This window comes from Calypte anna, chromosome 2 (assembly GCF_003957555.1).
Source record: "Calypte anna isolate BGI_N300 chromosome 2, bCalAnn1_v1.p, whole genome shotgun sequence".
Taxonomy (NCBI): domain Eukaryota; kingdom Metazoa; phylum Chordata; class Aves; order Apodiformes; family Trochilidae; genus Calypte; species Calypte anna.
Window position 1 is genome coordinate 31,184,376 of NC_044245.1, and position 22,651 is coordinate 31,207,026.

At 37.5% G+C, this 22,651-nt stretch overlaps 1 protein-coding gene across 1 annotated transcript; it reads right to left on the minus strand.

Moving 5' to 3' along the window:
* Window positions 1-2,932: 2,932 nt before the first annotated feature.
* MACC1 (MET transcriptional regulator MACC1) lies at window positions 2,933-17,922 on the minus strand. The gene is made up of 5 exons (XM_008494288.2): window positions 17,857-17,922; window positions 14,874-14,988; window positions 10,646-12,684; window positions 8,186-8,374; window positions 2,933-3,148 (listed from the first exon to the last, which is right to left on the minus strand). The coding sequence occupies exons 1-5, from the start codon at window positions 17,920-17,922 to the stop codon at window positions 2,933-2,935; spliced, it is 2,625 nt and encodes an 874-aa protein (XP_008492510.2).
* Window positions 17,923-22,651: the final 4,729 nt, after the last annotated feature.

Below are 22,651 nucleotides of genomic sequence, written 5' to 3' on the forward strand. Positions count from 1 at the left end.
AAAACAAGGAGTGCAATTAGCAATCAAAGCCCACGTTCAAAGACTCTGGAGTTAGGAATAACTACAAACAGATATAAATTCCCTTTTAAAGAAATATACTTGGAGGACCAGTTGCATAATGATGCAAGCTAAGGAGAACACTGACTCACTAAGTCAATATTTGCTAAATCTACTGGGCCAAATTCAATTCTCATTCAAGACAGAAACAATTTTCCTGTTGTTTCACAGCAATGAAAAGGTCCTGGCCATGGGAATACCAGGCAGCTTGTAACTCACATTTGGCAGAATCACACAACTAGGAATAAGATTTTCTATCTTTTTCTCACCTTTTGACTGGTAGTAATGACAGGAAAATATAGGAGTGAATGGAGAAAATACATCCATTTTCACTAGGGCAGGTAGTAAGCACACACTTACTAAATGCAAGAAATTAAGATGTGAACAAAAAGGCTGGAAGCAGAAGCCTGTCTTCAGAAGCAAGATTAAGATGAGTTGCTTAGTTATTGCAGCCAGGTTAACAAAAGAGAAAAAAGAAAGGGGGAAAAAAGGTCAAAAAAAGTAAAATTGATTTAACAGGGCTTTAAGTAAGGGAGCATTGTGTGCTGGGACACATGAAGATCAGCTGGTGCTGGAGCATGATGAATCTGAAAGCTTTGCTCCATGATCTTCTCTGGTATTTTAGCTCTTAGGGAGCAAAAAAGGTATTACTTTGAAGTTTTAAGCAGGGAGGTGGGGTGTGACATTCTGCACTACTGCAAAATCCTCTTTAGTTTCAATCTCTGCTATAAGCAGAGTCTGAAGTAAAAGCAGCAGCAGTACGGGAAACCTACAGAAAAATTTCCCTGGAAGTAGGCAGTGGCACATTGTAGGTATTATTTAAAATAATCTATTTTATTTTATGTCTATTTTTAATATTTATAATTTTAATGTTTGAATGTATTATTTTACCTTTAAAGAAGACTATTTAAAAAGGAACCAGTAGGCACCTTTTTCTTTAGCCAGCAGTACAAAAGAGAAAGACATCAGATACTTTTTCCCCTTTTAGGGGCTTCACTACCAAGAAGAAAGGAACATCTGGTCTCTGCACCAAAGTACAGATGACAAAAAATGTTATTTAATATTTTCTCTGTGGCTCCTTTTAAAACTGCATGGGGCGAGACACAAAATAGGTGCTAGCACCTGAGAAAACAGAGAGGGGTCTGATAACCCCACCCCTTTTTCCACCTTTCTCTGATCAGAAGTAATATCTGTTCTGTGGGCTGAATTCCTCATTCTGTTACAGATCAGGAGAGAGTCCACTGGAGCCAGATATCTTGCACACAATGCTAATTCAGACTCACCCTGATGTTAAAAAGATCTTTTGGTGAGTGAGTTTTCCCATTTCTGGAGCAAGTCCTCTTTCCTCAGCTCCCTCCACAGGCATGAATGCTTTGGGAAAGCTTAATGAATGTAGGAAAAACAAAAACAAAAACAAAAAACCAAAAAAACCAATTGAAAACAAAACAGTTTAGAGGGAAAGGGAATGGAAGAGAAACGTTAAATGTATTGTTTTCTTTTAGAATTACAAAATCTCCCTTCTCAGTATAAAGGACATCTAAGACAGCACTGGATATGCAGTTTTGGATTGAAATGCTGCTGCTCTGTGGTACTTCTGAATTTTGCTTTTTCTTGTCATTTGCAAGTGACAGCAGAACACCAATTTTCTTTTCAACTGGATATCATAAGTATTTGATGATTTTCCTGAATGAATGTGTATCAAAGGTGCTCAAAATGGCTTTAACCTTTTAGATCTTCCACTTAACTAAAAATATAGTTAATAACTTATGATGAAAAAAAAATCGGTTAGCTTGTAGCTATTATTCAGCCTGTATTTCTGTATTTATAATAAGCTACTCTGTAACTGGATGCTTCTTATTGATAGCATTTAAGCAGGGTTCTTTTTAGAAAATATTCTTAATGATAATTAATTGTTCCATAAATAAATTAATCTAAAAGGCACCCACAGTTAATATTATTTGGGAAACCATAGACTTCACTTTACTTTTTATAAAGCAAAGAAGTATTAACTGTTTACAGTCTTTGTACCCACAAAGCCACTCTTTCCTATTTACTTGTGAAGTATAAAGCAAATGAAAGGATGAAGAGTGTACATCATAAGGCCTTCCGAACTTCCACTCAGCAGAGTTTAGATAAATTTCTAAGAAAATCCAAAGGAGAGACAAATCCTCTTGAATTTCATCAACAAAACAATCAAAGCAAATCACTTTTGATGATTAAATTGCCTGTCTGTCTTCCAGTCTCCAAAAAAAGACAATGAGAAGACAATGCTTCTCTTTTGGAAGAACAGAGAAGCACATATCTATTTTCACAGATGCAAATAACTACTGAATTCCTTTTTCATGACAAGATGTGATTAATTTTGCTCCAATTTTCCCTAAGATAAAGAATCCTAAAGTTTTTGCCTAGGCTACCCTGTAGTCCTTGATGCAGAGTTGAGGATCTGGGGGATCAATTAAACTAATGTATTAAATATTTTTATTTTTACACCCTGCTGAAAACAGTGTAAACCTAGGCCCCACAAGTGAACTCATTCATGCTTACTTCTGTTTTTAAAACCAATTTCCACTTAGAAGTCAGTGCAATCAGAAATAACTCTTTTAAGCAACTACGCTCTAGAATTCAAGTTTGGTTGTTTGGGTTTTTTGTTTCTTTACTTTACTACTTTAATCTCACACTCTTTTCTTTTTTAATCAGTAGTATTTTCCAAGCTCTCATGATCTGTAGGCAAGAACTGTAGGGCTAGACCCAACATCAGCTCAGGTAAAACAAACAGGTAAAACAATTCTCTTCTTTTCTGTTCTGCAAGCATCATTGAAATACAAATAGCAATACAGGCTCTCAAAAGATTTTCCCCAAGATCTGTCTTGGTAGTTTATTCTTCTTCCTCCATTTTGGAGAAAGCACTTGCCCGTAACACTTCCATGCAGTTCACAAGAATCAATGTTCCAGTTAACTCTCGCCAAGGTTTTGTTATTGGGTTTTTCATTTTATCCAAGGCCGATTGCAGGTCTTGTAAGAGGTCCCGGTAACCATCTCCATAATGGGCACCCCATGTGTAAAGAAAGTCATATGCTGGTTTCCACATCATCTGAAATTAAAGAAATGGGGAGAAAAAAATGTTTAGTTGCAGAAATAGAACTATTCAGTTAAAAAATCTATTTTTTTCCTATAGTAGAAAAGTCATAGAAAAAAAGGAAACAAGTATTTGATCCCTAGCCACAATAAAATGCTTTATCCCAAAAGGTATATTGATATAAAAACTGCAGTAGCCCTATGGACTTCATTTCTATGAAACTCTAAGATTCTTAAAGAGGTAAATAGTAGACAGATTAATCCTTTATTCAAGTGATTACCACCAGGATGAAATACATTGCTGTCTGAGAAGAGGGGTGAAAGAAAAACATTTTCATCCTTGGACATTTTTTCAATGCATACACCCACCAGCATTTTCCCTACCTGGAATCTGATTACACTTTTGGTGGCTAATACTTCACTTTATCTCAGTAATCAACATCCCACTGTCTTCCTACTTTAGCCTGGAACTTTTAAAACTGGTCTACTGACATTAATTAAGCTATGACAGAATAATTCAAATACCAAGCTGGATTTACATCTTTCGGAGTGCTGATGTCCAGACTAAGTTTGCTCAGTTTACAAACAAAAAGATCCTTTTTCCAGCTGCTTCTTTTCCAAATTTAACTTGGGCTATCCACTTTCTAGTTTCCCACTCTTCTTTGACAATAAAGGTTTTGCAAACAGCAAATTACAGGCATGATGATATATAAAGCCACAGAGAGACTCATTACTTTCCTAAAGTTTGCTGTTTTAAGAAAACCAGACTTATGCATAGTGATAAAAGTAGATGGACTGATGTGTGCTAATTTCTCTTTAGCCATCTATATACACACAGAAGTGAACCAGATTGTTTTAACATCCTTTCTCTTTTAATGGAAAAGTATTTTTCATCTTTCTGGATGATAATTAAGGAGGAAATCGGTTATTTCCTCAACAAAATCCTATTAATTTACAAATAATACACCACATAAAGCTCTACTTCCTTGATTTAAGCTTTAATCACTTGATCACTTGAGGAACAGAGAAGAAGGAGGATTTTTTTGATCATAGTTCTAAGCTTTTCTCCACACTTGCACCAAGAACTCTCAACTTGCCCCAAGATTGATTCTGTCATAGTTTCTGTAAACATCTCCCTCAGCTTCTGCTGCCTTTCTCACTAATCCCCAAATGGAAAAACCCAGGAAATTCGTATCCCCAGTAGTGTGTCTCACAGTCTGCTCCCTTTGGCTTCTGCTTTCAGTTTAAGCCATAAAGAGTGCCTAGAAAGGAAGGGTATCATTATTTTCCCCAAATGAATAGTGTCTACTTCTTGCTTTAAGCAAGTTGATCTTAAAATATAACCATAAGATTATAAAAGAAGGAAAGTAATTTGGTGGTAGGTGGGAAAAAGGAGAGTGATTAATTCTTTCCTTTTATTAGAAAGGCTGTTGAAAAAGAAGTTTTTACTGTGTTACCGTATGTATTGGATATTACAACATATTTTAGTTATCTAAAGAATCTCACCACTGTTCTATTTATGCTGAGACCGAAAAGTTTCTATATTTTTATTTTTACATTGATAACCAAGGGTCCCAAAAAGAGAAGGTGGGATTTCCTGCTATCCTGCCATTGGCTATGCCTTTTCTCTGCCTCCTGTTTCCTTTCCTTATATTCCTTTAAGACCAGGATATCTGAAGAACTGGGGTAAAGATTTGTGTCTTCACTAGACTGTGAAGAGACAGTGAATATGAAAAGATGCTGTGCTTCAGTTTATGGCGAAGGTCAGCCTGACATTGTGCAATCAGAGAAGCTGCTGATACATGCCTAAAATACAAACAATTGCTTCCATTTACTCTGTCAAAACTGTTGAATTTTTTCCTGGGACAAAAGAAAAAAAAATAAAAAAGGAAGAGGAGGGAGAGATCAAAAGCTTTATAAACTGGTCATCAGTGATGCATAATTAACTCAGCAACAATCTACATACTCACCACGCTGAACTACTACTGCAAACCAGGCTTCTAGGGCAGATCCTTTTTCACATTCACATACTCTAATGCAATGGGTGAACTGAATTGCATTTGACACTCCTGAATTATATCAAAGCAGATTTTCAGGCAAAATATTAAATCACTGCAGCATGCTGGGCAAATCTCATCTCAGCTGCATGCTCAAGTTTTCCCTTTGCTCCCACTGCCTCTGCTGAGTAAATGATAACGCTACACACATCCTCTGTAAAGTGATTTGGAATTTACTGATGAAAAGCACTTCAAAATCTAGCCACCAATTGTATATACCTCAAGTTGCCTCTGTGATCATCTGAAAGAAGATTTATCCCACTAAGAAAAATATTAAGTTTAAAAGCAGAAACATTTTTCAGCCAATCAATGCCCTTGATGACAGAACTGTGATGTGATGGGTAATGAGTTGGATAATGTTTTTAAATCATCCTCAAAAATTAGTAAAACCTTTGTACTCCCCCATCTTTATTTGGCTTCCAATTCTCACAACAACTACTGTCAATGAGAAAGCTTATCCATTAGACAACTTCAGGTTGCGATAAGATGGTTTTAATCAAGATTCTTTTATACCTTCTAAATAAATGTGAGGCTCAGCAATCAGTCTGAAATAAGATATGAATTTACACTGCATTAACTACTTTAGTTTTGCATCTCTGCTGAACAGCATATGCAAAACTTTATAAACAGAGTATTGCTTCTCTATGAAGAAATTTAACTTCACTAGAGGACTGAAAAATTCAAAGGTCAGAAGAAAGCACTGAATTTCAGTAAAAAGTACTGAAACTTAAGGTTAGATTCACAGGACTGTGAAGAATGTTGAGTTCCATGTGAGATATCAGTGCTAAAAACCTGGTGTGCTTTGAAGTCACACCTGTGTAGGCAAGCACTGTTACAAAGCTCAGATAAAACAAAAAAAATTCCCCATGGACCTAAGAGAAAACCTTGAGAAAGGACATAACAATAAAGCAAAATTCTGGTTTTTGATTGCTTGTCCAATGTTCTCTTTAAAGATACAACATCCTCTAATTTAAGATGAATTTGACTGAACTGTCTTCTGATAGAAGACACTGTCATTGAAAGGCAATTTTAATGGTTTATCATAGAAAAGTGGTTTATCATAGAAACAATGTAAAAAAGTCTTGAAAATAAAAGAATAGAATGTATTCAGCAGAAGGTTGGCTTCTTGGAAACTGATAAACATTTAAACAAAACCAAAAAACCATATTATATATCTATATTTAATAGATGAAAATGAATAGGCATGTTTCTGGAAAAATAATTTTAAGATTATTTTAGTTATACTGTCTGCTAGCAAAGGAGAAAACATTGCCAAATACCATGGAGACCAGGTCTACAATGCCTTCTAAAGAAAGCTGAGGTTTTTCAGACAAACTCAGAAAGCTCAGTAAGTAAAAAATAATTCTAGCAGAATAGACAGGGCACTGTTTAACAGTTAAAAAAAATAAAACAAAAGCAAACATAATGGAAAAGGACAAGTATTCACATTCTATTTGATTTTAGCATTTTAGAATAGTCTAGTGCAAAACCAGAGCCATTAAAAGCGATTTTTTTTTTTTTTTTTTTTTTGAGGAGTAGGAGTAGGAGACCTAGGCTTGGTAAAGCAGAGAGTTTTATAAGAAAAATCATTTCAGGAGGAAGATCAATCCAGGCATAGCTAGTATACCCAGAACAGCTGAAAAAAAATGAAAAATCCACAAAATAGCACACGAAGAAAAGCAAGATCAGTGGAGGAGGCAGTGTTTATCAACAACAATTAGAGATAATTTTACAGAAAAGTGAGGAACTTTGCATGCAAAGTTATGGCATTTTGATGTAATATTGGTTGGGGAGGGCAGGGCATTCAAAGGGAATAAATGGTTGTGGTTCATGATTGTAGCAGAAATCTCCTAATAGTTATCACCAGGCAGATAAAACTGAGACACTCATTGAATTTAGACTGTGGAAAGGAGGGCAGCTTAGGCAGGGAACAGGAAGAATCAGCTACAGGAAAAGAGAAATAAAAATTAACTTAAGTAGTTGCAAACTTTGAGGAGAAAAGAGCAAATCCTTTGGTACTGAGAGGTAAGAAAGAGAGAAGGAATTTGGGCTGGATCATGGGCATTACCTGCAATAATCTGGGAAAGACAGTACAGGCAGGGGGAGTCTTGAGCCTGAATGTCAGTGATCGAGACTGACAAAGGTCAGGTGAGCATCATTAAAATAAGAGTAAGGAAATGCAGGAACCAACTTGGTAGCCCAGGCGAAGGTGTGCCAGGACCACAGGTTCAAAGGCATGAACAATGACACACCCTAAACCTTGTGGCATATCTGACACTGCAGGGCTGCCATGAGTACCTCTGGGCACTTCAAATGGCACTAAAGATATAGTTAGGTACCTAAGTTCCTCTGACTTTTATTTAGAACTCATATATAAGCAGAGTGCTTTACAAAGGAGGGTAACAAGCATAACCTACCTGATAAACCAGGAAATTAAATTATGGATTTGTAATGTTGACATAGTAGGTAAAAGGTGGAATTGGTGTTCGTTTCCAATGCCTTACCATGATACTTAAGCTAAAGGATGATAAATCTTACACAGGTGCAGAAGAGTTAGCAGTGGAGGTAAGCTTCCTTTTAGTGGAAAGACCAGAAGTTGTACTGAGGGTGAAGTGGGTCATGCAAGGTCTGAATGCTCTTCCTCACTGTGCCTGAAATGCCAACAGCTGGGCAGAGGAATAAGGAAGATGAAAAGTAGGCAGGGCAGCAGAAAAGGGCTGAGAGTGGCCTTTGGGGTGGGTGTAAAGAGTTGAAGCTCAAGACAGAGATCAGGACCTCCTCAGCAAATAATTTGGTGCAATGACACTGTGCCACCAGCCTCAAAGGGTTATCTAGATAATTGTAAACAAAAGTTAATGAGAATTCCTTGCATTGAATGGCTTATAAAGGCAAATTAAGTAAAGAGCTGAACTTTGGGAGGAAAGAAACACAAAAAGCAAGGAAAAAAAAAAGTCCCTGGCTTTGTGCAGAGGAGCACCATTACACCCCAGCCTTACCTCCAGAGCTACCACACCATTTATCCCCTGGTGGGGCACTTCATAAGCCTCGATTTGCTGCTTTGTGAGTCGGGCAACCTTCTCTGCGAGCTCCCGCCAGTATTTGCCAAGCTTGACAGCTGAAGTCAAAATGATGGTGTCCTGGGCAAGACGTGCCACTAATCCCTGGCAATCTATTTTCAAAAGTGCCTGCAACAATCATTTTCATTAGCATTCCTTCACCAGTAATTACAAACAGAACATTATACTTTGTTTCAATAGCACCATTCTGCATTTCTAATCAGACAGGGAAGCTTTTTGTCTATTTTGTGTTCTTACAAATATGTGACTTTCTTCCTAGTTTCATAGTAAAACTGCACCCAAGCTTAATAAAAAACAAACTGGCATTTAGCTGCTTCAGCATTCCTGCCAAGCTTATGGATCCTAAAGAAAAAATACGCTTCTCCAACAAAAATACTTGGGACATCTAATTTAGCTTCATAGCAGTAAGACATGAAACTTAAAAATGAAGCTAAAGCACTAATATACTAAGGTGTGGTCTTCCATCTACAGTTTTTCTGGAAAATCACTGACTACAGTGGCCAGCACCTTTTGATTTACTTCTCCTACAGAACTGATAATTTGCTGACCATTAAGCAGAAGTGCAAGCGTAAAACTCTTTCCTCCTCCGTGCCAAATAAGTAAACAAATTAAAAGGATTCCAGGAATGAAACTCTTAAATGCAGATATGTTGTGTTCCCCATTCTTTATTTGTTTGGGTAATAGCTAATGAGAAAAATATGTGGGTTGTTTTTTTCCTTCTCGTCAAATTAACAACAAAATGTTCCACTGAAAATGGTGATTTTTTTCAGTGAATGGTCAAGAACAAAATCTGGACATTTTCCCTGTATTATAGATATCAATTTTTAATAAAATAGCAAGCACTTCTGCAGAAATCAGACATCTGTGTGATTTAATTGTAAAATGTTTTTCCATAAAAACCATTATTGTAAAGAGTAGAAGTTTTGCTAGGCACAATAACGAGAAGCAGACTATTATGTATAGTATCAAATACTCCTGTAGTTTGGCAATGTGGAGATAAAGTTGCTCAGTTTGCATTTGCTCTGATAATCAAGGACCTCATTAACTATAAAAATATGGGATAATTAAAAGAAATAACCAGTAAACTCTACAAAAGAAAAAAATTACATGAACAATATTCAGCTATAAGACTAGTTCTATGAAGACAAGGATCTGCATTGGCACTTCATGGCTCACAATAATATACATTTCAAACAAATGAGACATCTTGTTAATCTAATTATTCCCTACCTTTTGCCATTCCTTAATGAACTCTATTTAACTATTTTTCAGTAAAAAGTTTAGATTATTTTCACCTTTAACTTCTCCCTCCCCTCTTTTTGTACAAAAACACACAGATTAAACTACACTTCCTACGTGCTCAGTTTCCTATCACATGGTTTAATGCAGTCTTTAAAGTTGTAAGTGGCCACTGCTACCAAAATGTACTAAATACTGTTGAAACTGTTGTCATTGCTTCAAAGGGATGGAGTAGTCATGAGAAGTAAACCTGGTTAAGGTTTGCAATTCAAGATAGAGCTTTAGATGAATGTCTACAGAGTGAATTTTTAAACATTCATTTTTAAAACTCTATTTTTGTATGAGAAAGTTAATTCTCTTCTGTGCCTAAGTAGACTGCTAGACTTTTCAGTCAGAGCTGAAGACAGCATCAAGGAATGGTTAATTCCAAATTAATTTGCACACAGATCCATAAGTAAATTAAGATAGTTAACAGTATTATCTGGAAGTATTTAGAATAAAACCACTTTTAAGTCTTATGTAACCACATTGAATCACATAGAAGTTGTCCAGAGGCTCTCAAACTTTTAAAAATATTTTAAAAAAAATGTACTGAAATACTTGCAGTATTGTCCTTAGGTCACTACAAAAATTGACTATAAAGCTTTCATGTTTGAATAGAAAATCTTGACTGAAATATGGGGGCCAGGATTGTTTTGGTTTAGAAACACAAAACAAACTTAGATATGCACCTTAGAGTACACAAGCTATATAAACATATATGTGGGATGGAGTTTCCATAATATAAGAGTACTAAATATTTTACTATGGGAATGGGAACAGGAATTGCCCAGCAATTTACCAAGATGAGTTCCATGGCAAAAGACAAAACTATTTCAATCATGGTCATTTAAAAAGAAAGCTCAGTCAAACAACTAAATGAGCAAGGCTCCTGGAACATTTGCAGTACACTGCTTAGAAATAATTCATCAACACATTATTATTCAGGATAGTCAATGTATTTTCCACCCAGAGGTTTCCACAACTTTTAGTGATACTATGTTCAGGCTGCAGGACCATGTTTTCTTATTCACATGTTAATATCAAGTAGTTTCTTGGCAATACATTCCCAATAACCAAGTTATGGCACGCAATACTTACAACAATGAGCTCATAAAGAAATAGTCTTTTTTTTTTGTTAGCATGGCAATCTTCCTTCATCTTCTTAACAATGTGTGCAACTCTCTCCGATTCTTTATCAGCAAGTGCCTCATTGAAGTCATCCAAAGACATCTGTGAGTATCCCAGTACCTCAGCCAAAGCTCTCCAGTCATAAACACTCTCTGACACTGTAGAAAGAACTACTGAGTAGATGTAAGTCAGTTTTTTGAATGGCAATGAGATTTGTTCTACAAGACTCCTGGTTGTTAGCTCACTATCAGCGGTGTCTATCGCTTGTTCTCTGGAAATCACTTTTATGTTTTTGCAATGGACAAGGCCAATCTTTTTTCTGAGAACTCCAACATACCACTCTTTTATTTTAGTTTGTCCAATGGCTTTTATTTTGTCTTCACCAAGAAGTGCTATTGTGTCCCCTTTAAAATATTCTAGCAAATAATCAATCTTATTTTGACGTAAGACAGTTTTCAAAGCCACTCCATAAGTATTAATGCTCAGAGTTTTATCTTGAAACTTTGGATATTTAACTGTTGGTATCAAAAACAAAGGTGCAGACTTGATTTCTTTCCTTTTTTGTAAGCGTTTTGGCCTGTTGATAATTCCACTTAATTTTGGAGCTGGATCAGGAGTTGTAACATGGAATTGTGTTACTTGGCTACTTTTTAAGACTTTAATCTGAACAAGGAAAACAAAGAAATGCATCTCTCTACATCCGAGCATGGAAAACAGGAATTGTTGGCGGACCATTTCACCAGTTTTCAACTCTTCCTCTTTAATATGTTTGCTTTGGTCTTCCATCTTCACTTCAAAATCTGGGTCACAGGATTTTAAAGAAATGTTTAGATCTTGTGGCTTTTCAAGCAGAAATGTATGTTTTCCCCACAGCTGAAACACAACGGGAGGCATACTTTTCCCCGCCTTTTTTATATCACATATTGTGAGCTTCCCTGGAATGTAGTTGTGACCAAAGATTGTAAAAACAGCTGTAAAAGATGGGTGAATATATTTGGGACCATAAATTCCAACTGAGATTGTCCTGTGAACATAGTCCCAGACATTAGTTGCTGGAGGCTGGATTTTGTTTGCTTGTATGGCAATCACTGTATACATTATGTGACTTAGGTCCTTTAGTTTCACTTGTATGGTATCTTGATAAGTGTAGCAATTCTCTAGCTTCTTAAAAGGTCCTTCTTTGTTGTGACTGAAAAAACACACAATATCACTCATAACTTGGCTGAGTGGATCATTCTTCACTTTAGCTGCTACTTTTACCTCAAGGAAAATTGCTTCCCTTGTGTTGAGGTTGCTCAGCGTGAGTTCTATCAGAGGACTCACAGTGCTGCACAGCTCATTGTTAAATGATGGTGGAGGATTAAGGATAGCCTTTAAACCAACTTCTTGGAATTCCCCAGGTAGTACATGACCCACAGGGACATGCACATTGATATCTGAGTCGGGTAGCTGTACTGAACCCCCTTCATGATTCAGTTTACATACTACATGAATGTCTGTAGCTTGTGTTTGTGCCCATCCAGGACTATGGCTCATGGCTTCTAAATCTAGGCAAGATCGGGTGAGTTGTCGGTGACTCAACCAAGCCATCCTGTAAGCCTCACGGTCATTTTGAAACCATGTCACATCTGAAGCTGAAGTTTTTTGAGATGCTGTCTTGTGAGGGTTAAATCTTCTATTATCAGCAATATCCAGGAAGTCAGAGACACTCTTGGACCGTCCAGATCTTCTGACTGAAGTCTTTCTTAAAAGACAATCAATATCTAGCTCATCACCTGAGGAAGCCAAAGAATCTCTGTTGGTAGAAACTTTAGGGAACAAAAAGGGGTTTTCTTTCAAGACTGAAAGGTATTTATTATTTTTGTTTCTGTTTGAAGCAGCTATGTCATGTATGAAAGGGTTGGAGGCTGAGAGTTCATTCCAGAAAGGATTAGTCTTGGAAACAGCATGGCCATGCTTGAATACATCAGACCAGTCAGTACCCAAGGCCCCTTTACTTTCATTGACATCTGTTTAAAGAAAAAACAGAAGCATTTCCTGAAGAACAGAGACATGAGACATTCCATTCACTTCCAACTGGTAGTCTGCTAAGCTACCAGGAGACTAAATTTATCCTCCTAAAATACATATAAATCGTTTATGTATTTCCCTTCAGGTTTTTAAAAGTATCAGTATTGATTTCGAAGTAGCATTAAGAATCTTTGTTAACACAAACAGTGCTGATAAATTAGTGCTGGAAGTTGTAAAGCTGATCATCATCAACTCCTATGATTTTTAATTGGCATTGAGTATGTTAACATCCCATTAGGTATAAACCCTTACATTTCTGCCTCTTAAAAATTCTGTGGATTTCTTTGCTCTGTGTCTAACTCTCTACAAAGATTAAACAACTACTGTTTCATTTATTGAACACCATAGAAAGTAAAGACAAATGCATTATTGATAACTCCTTCTCATGCTAGTGAACATGCATTTATTTGGTAACAACACTCTTTATATCAGGGTGTATGAAATCAGTTATACAAGCTTTTCATTAGGAAATTCATTGTTATAATTTATGAGATCTTGAAATTTGAAGATTAATTTTTTTTTTCAGCTACTGTTTTTGCAGATTGGATGTAAATTGACAGATAATGGTGTATCAGCAATATTGAAATATGCTTTCTAATAGAAATATTATTCATAGTAACGTTTATTTGTTCTGAAGACAAGATGTCCTGAAATTTTATACTAATAACTGTTCATAAAAGCTGTTTTGTAGGTTGATTAAGACTCACACTCCTTGCAATGAATAGTGTATCCACGTGTTTTTCTGCTACGGGCTTCTATTACTTCAGTTTGCCATTTTTTTCTATGTACAGAGGTTATACCATCCTTTCTTTGTACGTCTTTGAAAAGAATTTTATTTTTAGAAGGAATATTCAACATTTCTGTTATTTCAGCATGCCTATATCCTTCATTCTTAGACTTTCCACAGTACCTTCCATCTCCAAGGTTACTAATTATTGCTCAATTGCAAAAAATGACAGTGCATTCAGACATTAAAAAAAAAAGTACTTTTCTTTTAGCTTAATTTAATTTTTTTTTTTTACAACATATTTTCCCAGAGTTCTAGAAAAATCCCAATTTGGAAAAAAACTAAGTGGAATTTACCTGCTTCCCAGCTGCCCATCTGTAAGGCTGTATCATTCTTTTGACAGGAACCTTCCAGGTGAGATGCTGGGGAGTGTGAGCCCAGGGGCAGCCTCTTTCCCCTCAGGCACCTACCCTTGGCCAGGACCACCAGGTAGGGCTGGGCTGCTCAAGCAGCAGCTGAGAAGTATTTTTGTTTCTATCTGAAGGCCAAAAACTTTCCTGGAGCTGTGATGCTGTTACAGTCAGATCATTAGTATCTATTAAAAACTAAATTACTTAATCCCAAAATAAATGGTTTGTGTGTTTGTTTTCCTATCCTAAAAGGCATGCTTCTACAGGAAAAATCTGAGCAGAAGACTCTAGCAAAGCCAGAGCCATTAATCTGGGTGCTTTCTCAAGCCAAATTAGCAGCACAAATTACTGGAGTGCAGGTGGTTAGTAAGGAAATAATTCCTCTTTCCCAGCTCACACAGCAGGTGCCAGGCTCGTTGTTACACCTCCTGCTGGGCAAAAAAAAAAGCTAAGAGAATGCCTACCTTGTGAAGAGGACAGGTTTTTTAACTTTTGGGTTAAAATAGCAATGAGAATAAATCAATTGTGCTGAGATTCATTCTTAAACTGGGCCATCTCCAAAATTACCTTGCCTTCCTGATCCTTAAAACCTTAAATTACTGTGGTTTGGCTAAGAACTCCCTCTTCTCTTCCCCATCTGAACCTCCAGTAAACACACCCAATGTAACATTTATTTGTATAAGGTTAATGATTCCAGCTCTCCATCCCAACCTGATTGACCCATATTTGCTATGGCAGGTGACAGAGCACTTCTCTTATATGTCAATAGGTTTCTCCTGGGGGACCTTGTGAAAACCCCTTGTGTTCTGATTCCAGAGACACCTGTGATGGCCTGAACTGTGCAAACCACAGGCAAGGAAAAAAATAAAATCAATTGTTTACAGAGGTTTACTGAATAGCTACAGCTCTTGACAAAACTGAGAGTCTTGTAGAAATTGAGATGTTAGGTCAAGAGCCCTAGTACAAAAGAAAAAAAAAAGAAGAAACATACTGTAGTTGGTTGCTGGTGTTCTGTCATCCACGTCAATCAAAGTTCCCTCTGACCTGCTTCGGGGAATCTCCCCACTGGTTAGGGAGTCTGTTCCACTACTAGAAGTGTTCTCCTCCTAGGAAACAGTTAAACACGTAACACATCATCAAATGCATATTTTGAAAAAGGGAAAACTGTTTATGAATAATTGAGCTTTCTTCCTGTGATATGGCAAAAATAAAAAAAGTTGAAATCATAGTTTATAAGTAAGTTTATGGAGTCTGCCCAAGAACTTCTCAAACCTGAGTGAGTCTTACTGTCTTGTTTAGAGCAAAACCACCAGATGCTAAAGCTGCCATATAATACAGTACCTCAGTCCATAGTGTAGTCCAGTAACTCACATAATTATATGTCTTGCAATTGGAAATGAGCCAATTGTATTGTAACTTCCATTCAGAAGGTCTTGAATAAAAACTTTAAAGCAAAACAAAAAAAATCTTCGTTCCTGTTCTCAGATAAATTTAACAAGAATTGTTAAAGGGAAAGATCTGAATCTGTTGCTTCCTTTGCCAATTAATAGATTCTCTTATCTGAGTGAACATTGTCAGATTTTCCTTTTAGTCTGTGCAAGAATAACTTAAAGTACGCTTTCAAAGGGCCTGTGCCAGCACAGCAACAGCCTAGGAGAGGACGTCCAGGTCTCTCCTAATCCTAGTTCTGGCTACAAGAAGTTCTGTTTGGTTTTGAAACAGCTGGCACATGGACGGGCCATGTAGGAGCTGTAAACCAGATTCTGCGGTGTACAGCAAATCAGCAGCAGACCTATTTCAAGGGCACACAAGAGGGGCATCACTCCGAGGCAGGTGACAGGAAAATGAACCTCTCAAGGCACTGCTGATTAATGCTATTTCTAGCTTCCCAGAAAGGGGAGATGCAGGTCTCCAAAAGAGTGTTTCATGTCCTGTATGCCAACGTTACTGTGACCCCAAAAGAGAAATTGGAGGAAATACAACCTTCTAGAACTTTCTTTGCAGGAAAGCTCATTAAATTAGTGCTATAAACCAAGAGACCCTTTAGTCACGTTCCCAGAAAGTCATCTCATTGATGCTATACATTGTGGGGTATAAATACTGATGGTCAATAAAACATTAAAACATGATTTTAAAACAAACAAAGAAAACCCAAACAAAACCAAACAAAAAAACAAAACAGAAAAGACAAAAGTTTTTTTTGTTTTTGGGTCCATCCACAGGTACAAGGGTCAGCTTTTTCTCAGGAGGATGAAATATTGATGCTTGTTATTACTGCAGTAGTAACGGCAGCCTAAGCAGATCTCATTTAATGAGATTTTAAATGACAAATAATTTTTTTAAAAAGACACATTGGTCTTGGTTTTAACTGTGGTTCTAAGAAAAAGTTACATATCTAATAGGTGAGTTATGGGAAAAAGAAAGCATGCCTTATTTCAAAGCATTAAAAACTAGAAGCCAACTGCCTGTTTCCATTGCACAATGCGATGGTTTAAGACACCCTCCTTTTTTATTGGCACTGAAAATGTAAATTGGTGATTTTTTTTTCTTCTCACAAGAGCTACCTTCATCTAATGGCAATCTGTTCAGGTGCTGATTTGCACTCACACAGGACACAAGGCTGAGGTCAGGAGAAGCCCGATTGTCACCCAGCTACTCTGCTATTGCAGGGCTGTCAGGGCTTCCAGGTTCCTCCATTAACAGAAATCTCAGATATTGGCCTTAAATGTCCTTATTTCAGACAGCAGTGAAAGCTAGCCTCCAAGATTAATACTTTATGGTTTCTGCTATTAGTACCCCACCAAACTGGAAAATAAAATATCTCCTTAATCCCAACACCATAATTTCAAGACCTGATATCTCACACATGTTTAATAATAGGTAGTATTCCTTCTGTCACTGATAAGGGACAATAGCTTTGAAATGTGTACAGATTCCTTCAAAGAAAATAATTTTTATTTTGCTGCTACATCTCAGAATATTTAAAAAATGAACGATTGTATTAACATACAAGATTTTTATTTCAGGCTTCTACATCAGGGACTGGGGAGGTATCATCATATCCATGGTCTAAAATCCCAATAAATGTACAAAAAGAAAGTCTGCTTCTTACAATGCAAGTGTATTTTTGCCAGCACTAAACTCTAAGTGATGACTTTTTTATTAATTGACATATGAATTTAAGAACAGTTCTCTAAATAGTTAAAACACAATTATCTCAGTAGCTGTATGAAGTGGTAGGCAGTAACTAAGGATGAGAAAAGAACACAAGAGTGCAAGTAGATGCACAGGGGCTAAAATAGGAATCCATGTGGAAAGAGGAGGAAGAGAGAAAGAGGAAGAAAAACAGTCTCTTTACACAGTGGGAGTATATTGACAGAGACATGACAACAAGATTGCTTATAGAAGTTTTATAAACACTATGAATTTCTGCAAATAGAATAACCATTTCCTAAAAGTTCCCTCTGGGAACTCCTTAAAACCTTCACCACTAGCCTGGAACAGAGACAGAAAAGGCAAATACTTAAAAGGAAAACCACTTTCAAAAATAAGCCTTCCCTCTCTTGGAAGCATTTTGATGAGGGAGCTCTTGTGATTGAGGTATGTCCTCAGACTAGCCAAGAAGAAGATGAGAGTTGGGATGAGATATAAACATTCCTGGGCAAAAGATGACCACATCTGGTCAGCATGTCAAGACATGTGGGAATTGCTGGGGACAAGCTGTACACACACTGTCAGGTACCAGGCAATGTGTGTCCTAAACAGAGTTCCTTGATCTGACACCAGGCTGGGTCCTGTCTCTTCTGTATTCCAGCCTTTGTGCTGGGAAAGGATGAACTGTCTCACCCTCTGTGCCTTTGTATGAGACTAGGAAAATAAGAAAACACAATGTTCCTCCTTTCTCACGGGTAGATTCTGTGATAAAATAGCATCCCAAATGAGATTTTTGGTGGAACTATTAATTAGGAACTTACCTGTACAAATCCAGAAAAATCAGCCTCAAGAGAAAAGTGATCAGCGCACGTAGAATATAAAGCCATGGAGATCAGTGTTGAAGGGGAAAGGTACAAAACGCCTTTGCTGCAGAAGAGGGAATTACATGTGGGAAGAAACAGAAGGTAAAGCTTTTCATTTGCTGTAGATACTGATTAAGAAAGATGAAAACAGAAAATTGCTTAATGCTGCAAAGGATTACTTGACTTAATATGTCAGCTCACGGTGTGAAGTGAGCAGCAGATGAAGAAGTGAGGAGCCTGGAAAGAGACCAGCTGTGGAGATGACCAGTGAGCGAACCAGAGTGACTGCAGAGAGAAGTGACAGTCTTCTGTATGAGGGCAAGAAAGAGCTGGTGAGGTGCATTCTGCTGTCCAAGCCTGGAGTGAATTGCTCTACCTGTAAGAGCAGTGGACTCAGCTCAAGACCCAGAGTGCTGCTATTAGGCATATTGCAGCACTGGCACAGAGGAAGAAAAACACATTAGAGGAAGAAGAATGTCTCAAGTAGAGAATTCAGTTTCACAGAAGTCAGGAGACAGATATGGTGCAAATGGCACTTCTGCTGCATGTGATTTCTTCCAGGTCTTTTAAAATTCAAATGCAACTTATTTGTATTTTTTTCCAGTCTCTCTACCAAAGAAAATATGCCCTTCTGTACTTAAAATAACAATAAGGAAGAAAATTTTAAAAGCCCAAAAGAAAACATTACCCCACTGTCTTTTCCCTCAAAAATGAGAAAGAACACATTCCTTTGTGTTTTTAAAGTATTGACATCCCAAGTATCGATTTATCTTTCATTCAACCTTAACCCTGTCCAGCCTTCTTCAAAAGGAGGTGATGGTAAGACCAGGCTCTGCTGTGACAGTGTCTCTACATGAACCTTTCACAGATAGTGCTACTCAGCCATACCATTATTCACAGTGATTCATGATCCTTTTATCCAGAGGATGAAGCTTATGTAGTTGCAAAGACAGAACAAGTAACACAAGCAGATGATGGCAATGAGCTTCATTCATCAGGCTCACTTTTAGCCATCATGGGGAAAAAATGACTTCCTAGTTTATTTCTGAAAAGGTAGATTTGCCAGAACATTAAATACAGTGTTCCTGACTTGACCAAGTACTGAGTGTACTGAATTATTTAAATTCTATGCAATAGAGAGAGGAAAAAGAATTCTAAAGAGAAAACAATGCAAAGAAGAGAGACAGTTTCAGAAGGCACCACACATCATTATCAAATCTAAAACACAGCTTGTTCTCAGAAAATTAACATGTCTCTAGCTAAACATTTGTTAGAGTAATAGGTCACACTTTAACAGTCCCTTGGTACTTGTGGCCCAAAATCAGCATTTGGTGACAGGTAGTGGGACAAAAGCTTACCACATTTTTATTACAGGGCTGAATGTTGGTACTATAGCTAGTGATGATAAAGGGTAGAGAATTAAACCTTCAGCTGAAGTGATAAAGTCTTTTGCTTAATTCTCTTAGCCTACCCCATGTGAAGCTGTGAAGGAAATGCAGCTGTATCTCATTCTGAGCAAACACAGAAATAGCTTTTAATGGCCATCCTCAAGAGATCTCAGCCCTATATTACTTATTTTACCAGTAGTTGGCAGTGATCTAAATACTTTAACATGACCCTGTTGCTTGTCACTTTGCCTTGAAGTGGGTCATCCTCCCAGTAGATTTCCACAAGTTCACAAGTGGGTTTTTACAGGCTCTGCACAGCTTTGCATGACCCAGAACTGACTGCTTTACTGCCTGCCTGGGGAACACTATGCTAGCAAAAAATGACTATGGTGTAGACACTCCCTCTAGAAGGTAACTATTCTTCCTTCCATTCCACACAGCTAAGCTTCTAAAATTGCTTGTTGCAAGCATCAGGGCTAGAGCATTTACTTGCAGTTGTAAATTTTACATATGGGAATATTGCTTTCCAGGAGCCTCGAGAATGTGTAGTTAAGTTTTGATGTTATCATTTGGGTTTCAGCTATAATTATGAAATACTCCATGGATTCTCTGTGACCTCAGGAAAAATGTAATGTGTGCCTTCTACTTATGTTACTAAGTAACCTTCTAAAGAACATTAAATGGAAAGTAGAGATGTCAGTAACAAGTGAATTAAAGGATCCAACTTTTTACTATTTGCATTATTTCCTCTTTCTTCTAAGCAGACAAAACTTTGCAAGTTTATGAGCTTCATTACTCTATGAACTAATTTCCTTATCACCTCACAGAAGCCTCTAGAAAAATAACAGTCAAAAATAATGCTGGGTTCTCACTGTGTGTAATGATACATATTTTGGAAGCACAGCTAGTTTCTTGCCTTGTGGAGTACCTGTGGAAACACTTCTGCCTCCTTCACAGAATTTGCAATACTACAACTTATTACCGAATGTTATTCCTCAAAACAGATGCTGAAAGGACTCTGTAAGAAACAGCTCTAATTTAGCTGTTTCATTAAACAGTAAAAGTTTCTGTTTCTAGGCTCTGCAAGTGTTTCAATACCACCACAATCCATGCAACATTTCAGAGCAAAGGCAAAGCCTTTATATACCATATTCTGCACGTTAACCAGACCCTTGCTGCCCATCCTGGGGTACGTGTAATGTTTGCGCAGATGAAAAAAAAGCCTGAGCTGTCAACAATTTTTTAAGAACTTTAGGAGTGGGAGCAACTGGGAATCTCAAAATCTCTGCTGCTTATTTATATCCTTGTGAACTATAGCTGTGATCACAGCTTTGTAATACAGGGTATCTCCAAACTACTCAATATATTATTTTGTTATCCCGATTTCTTCTTCTCTTTCTCCTGAATTAGGCTTTTACTCACATCCAAGATACACACAAAGTTACAAGGGGTCTTTAACTGAGCAGCTGACCTGTTAGTGACAGGTGACAAGATAAAGCCTTAGAAACCTGCACAGTAGCTTGGCTTAGAGAGTCCTCCCAGCTCTGCTAAGTGTTTATCATGCTCTTTCCTGGGAAAGGCTCAGGTCTGTACCCGATAATGTCAAAAGTCAGATTTGCAGGGGGACAGATATGAGCTATGGCTTTTGAGAGCACTGGTGGGGGGACAGAGTAACAGTAGCATTAATGGTAGTGAATGATTTACAATCTCAGAGTGAACTATTACAAAACAAAAAAGACTTTGCGTACCTCAGCATCACAGGGGCATGACCAAAAAGAGACTTCCTCTGTCCTAAAGACTTGATTTTGTCAATATCTTTTGACATCTTAAAGAGTTTAACTCTCTTCCAGTTTCATATAGAAAATAGCACATCTACTATCTACCCAGAAAGAAAATAAAAGGATAGTTTCCAGCTAATGAAACCCACGTCACATTATTAAAAAGTTCTTCACTAGGAACTGGCAATCAGGCACTCTTGAGTTAAAAGTTTCATTGAAAAATTACTTGCAAATCCAAGGGCTTAGCACAGGCACTCTTTTTTAGACAAACATGGGTTGAAGATGGACAGGCAAACCATGCAGTGTGAACCTTAAAGTAAATGGAACCTGATATCCAGGCACACATAAGGGAGCTTTACTCTTCTGTTCTTTTTTGAGCAAATTGAGGTGAGCACTTGGAGAAAGATACCAGGGAACTCTGCAGTGTGCTATGCTTCTGATGAAGTAGGGGACTAAAAAAGTAGCTTTCTATAAGCATGACAGATTTTTGCTCCAGGGGAAATGAAGAACATGTTAGTGAGTCTGGACCGTCAGGCAGAACTGTTAATGTGGAACCATTTTGGTTTGGTGCTGTTTAACCAGGGGAGAAGGCGGACAAAAAATCCCACACATCTTCACACAAAACTTAATGCAGCAATGCACACTCAGGGGTTGTTTTGCAATATATAATGCAATGCAGGCAAGCTTTCAAAATGTATACACTATCCAATAAGAAATCCCAGTTGTATAGGGTATGAGGGGGGGCCAGGAGAGGATGACAGGACAGGATTCTATCTCTCTTATGGAATCATAGAATCACAGAATGTTAGAGGTTGGAAGAGACCTCTAGAGATCATCTAGATCATCTGCCAAAGCAGGATCACTTAGGGTAGGTCACACAGGAACTCATCCAGGCAGGTTTTTAATGTCTCCAGAGGAGACTCCACAAGCTCACTGAACAACCTGTTCCAGTGCTCTGTCACCCTCACAGTGACAAAGCTTTTCCTCATATTTACACGGAACCTCCTATGCTCCAGCTGGCACCCATTACCCCTTGTCCTGTCACTGGACAACACCAAGAAGAGCCTGGCATTTATACAAAAGGACATTGGTACTAAGAGGGCAGAGAAGATGAAAGATGGGTGACGTGTGACCAGTAAAAAAATGATTGTGTTAGGAAAATAATTCCATTAAATATGGTAGAAGAAAGTAAATCCATTTGGCAAGGACTCCTGATTGTCAACAGAGATAACTGTAATAATAACTGTAAGCAAAATCATTCTTCATTGCATCCCCAAATTATATTTTGCTCTACTTGAGTGATCATATGACAGACACAGGGAATATGTAACAGCACAAATTGTATGTTTGATATATTGTGATAATATTTACAAGGAAAGACTGATACCATTTTTTGTGTATTGATCTGTTTTGACTGAAAAACTTGTTTAATGGTCCTTGGCACTTTAGGAACATAGTGAACAGAGCATCAGAGAGAAACTCTTAATCACAGGGACACTTTCCAAGGTATATGGCAGAGAGCACAGTTTTTCTTTGTTGCTTTTTATAGGAATTATAGTCCCCAAAGTTTGGTCAGAACTCCTCTCC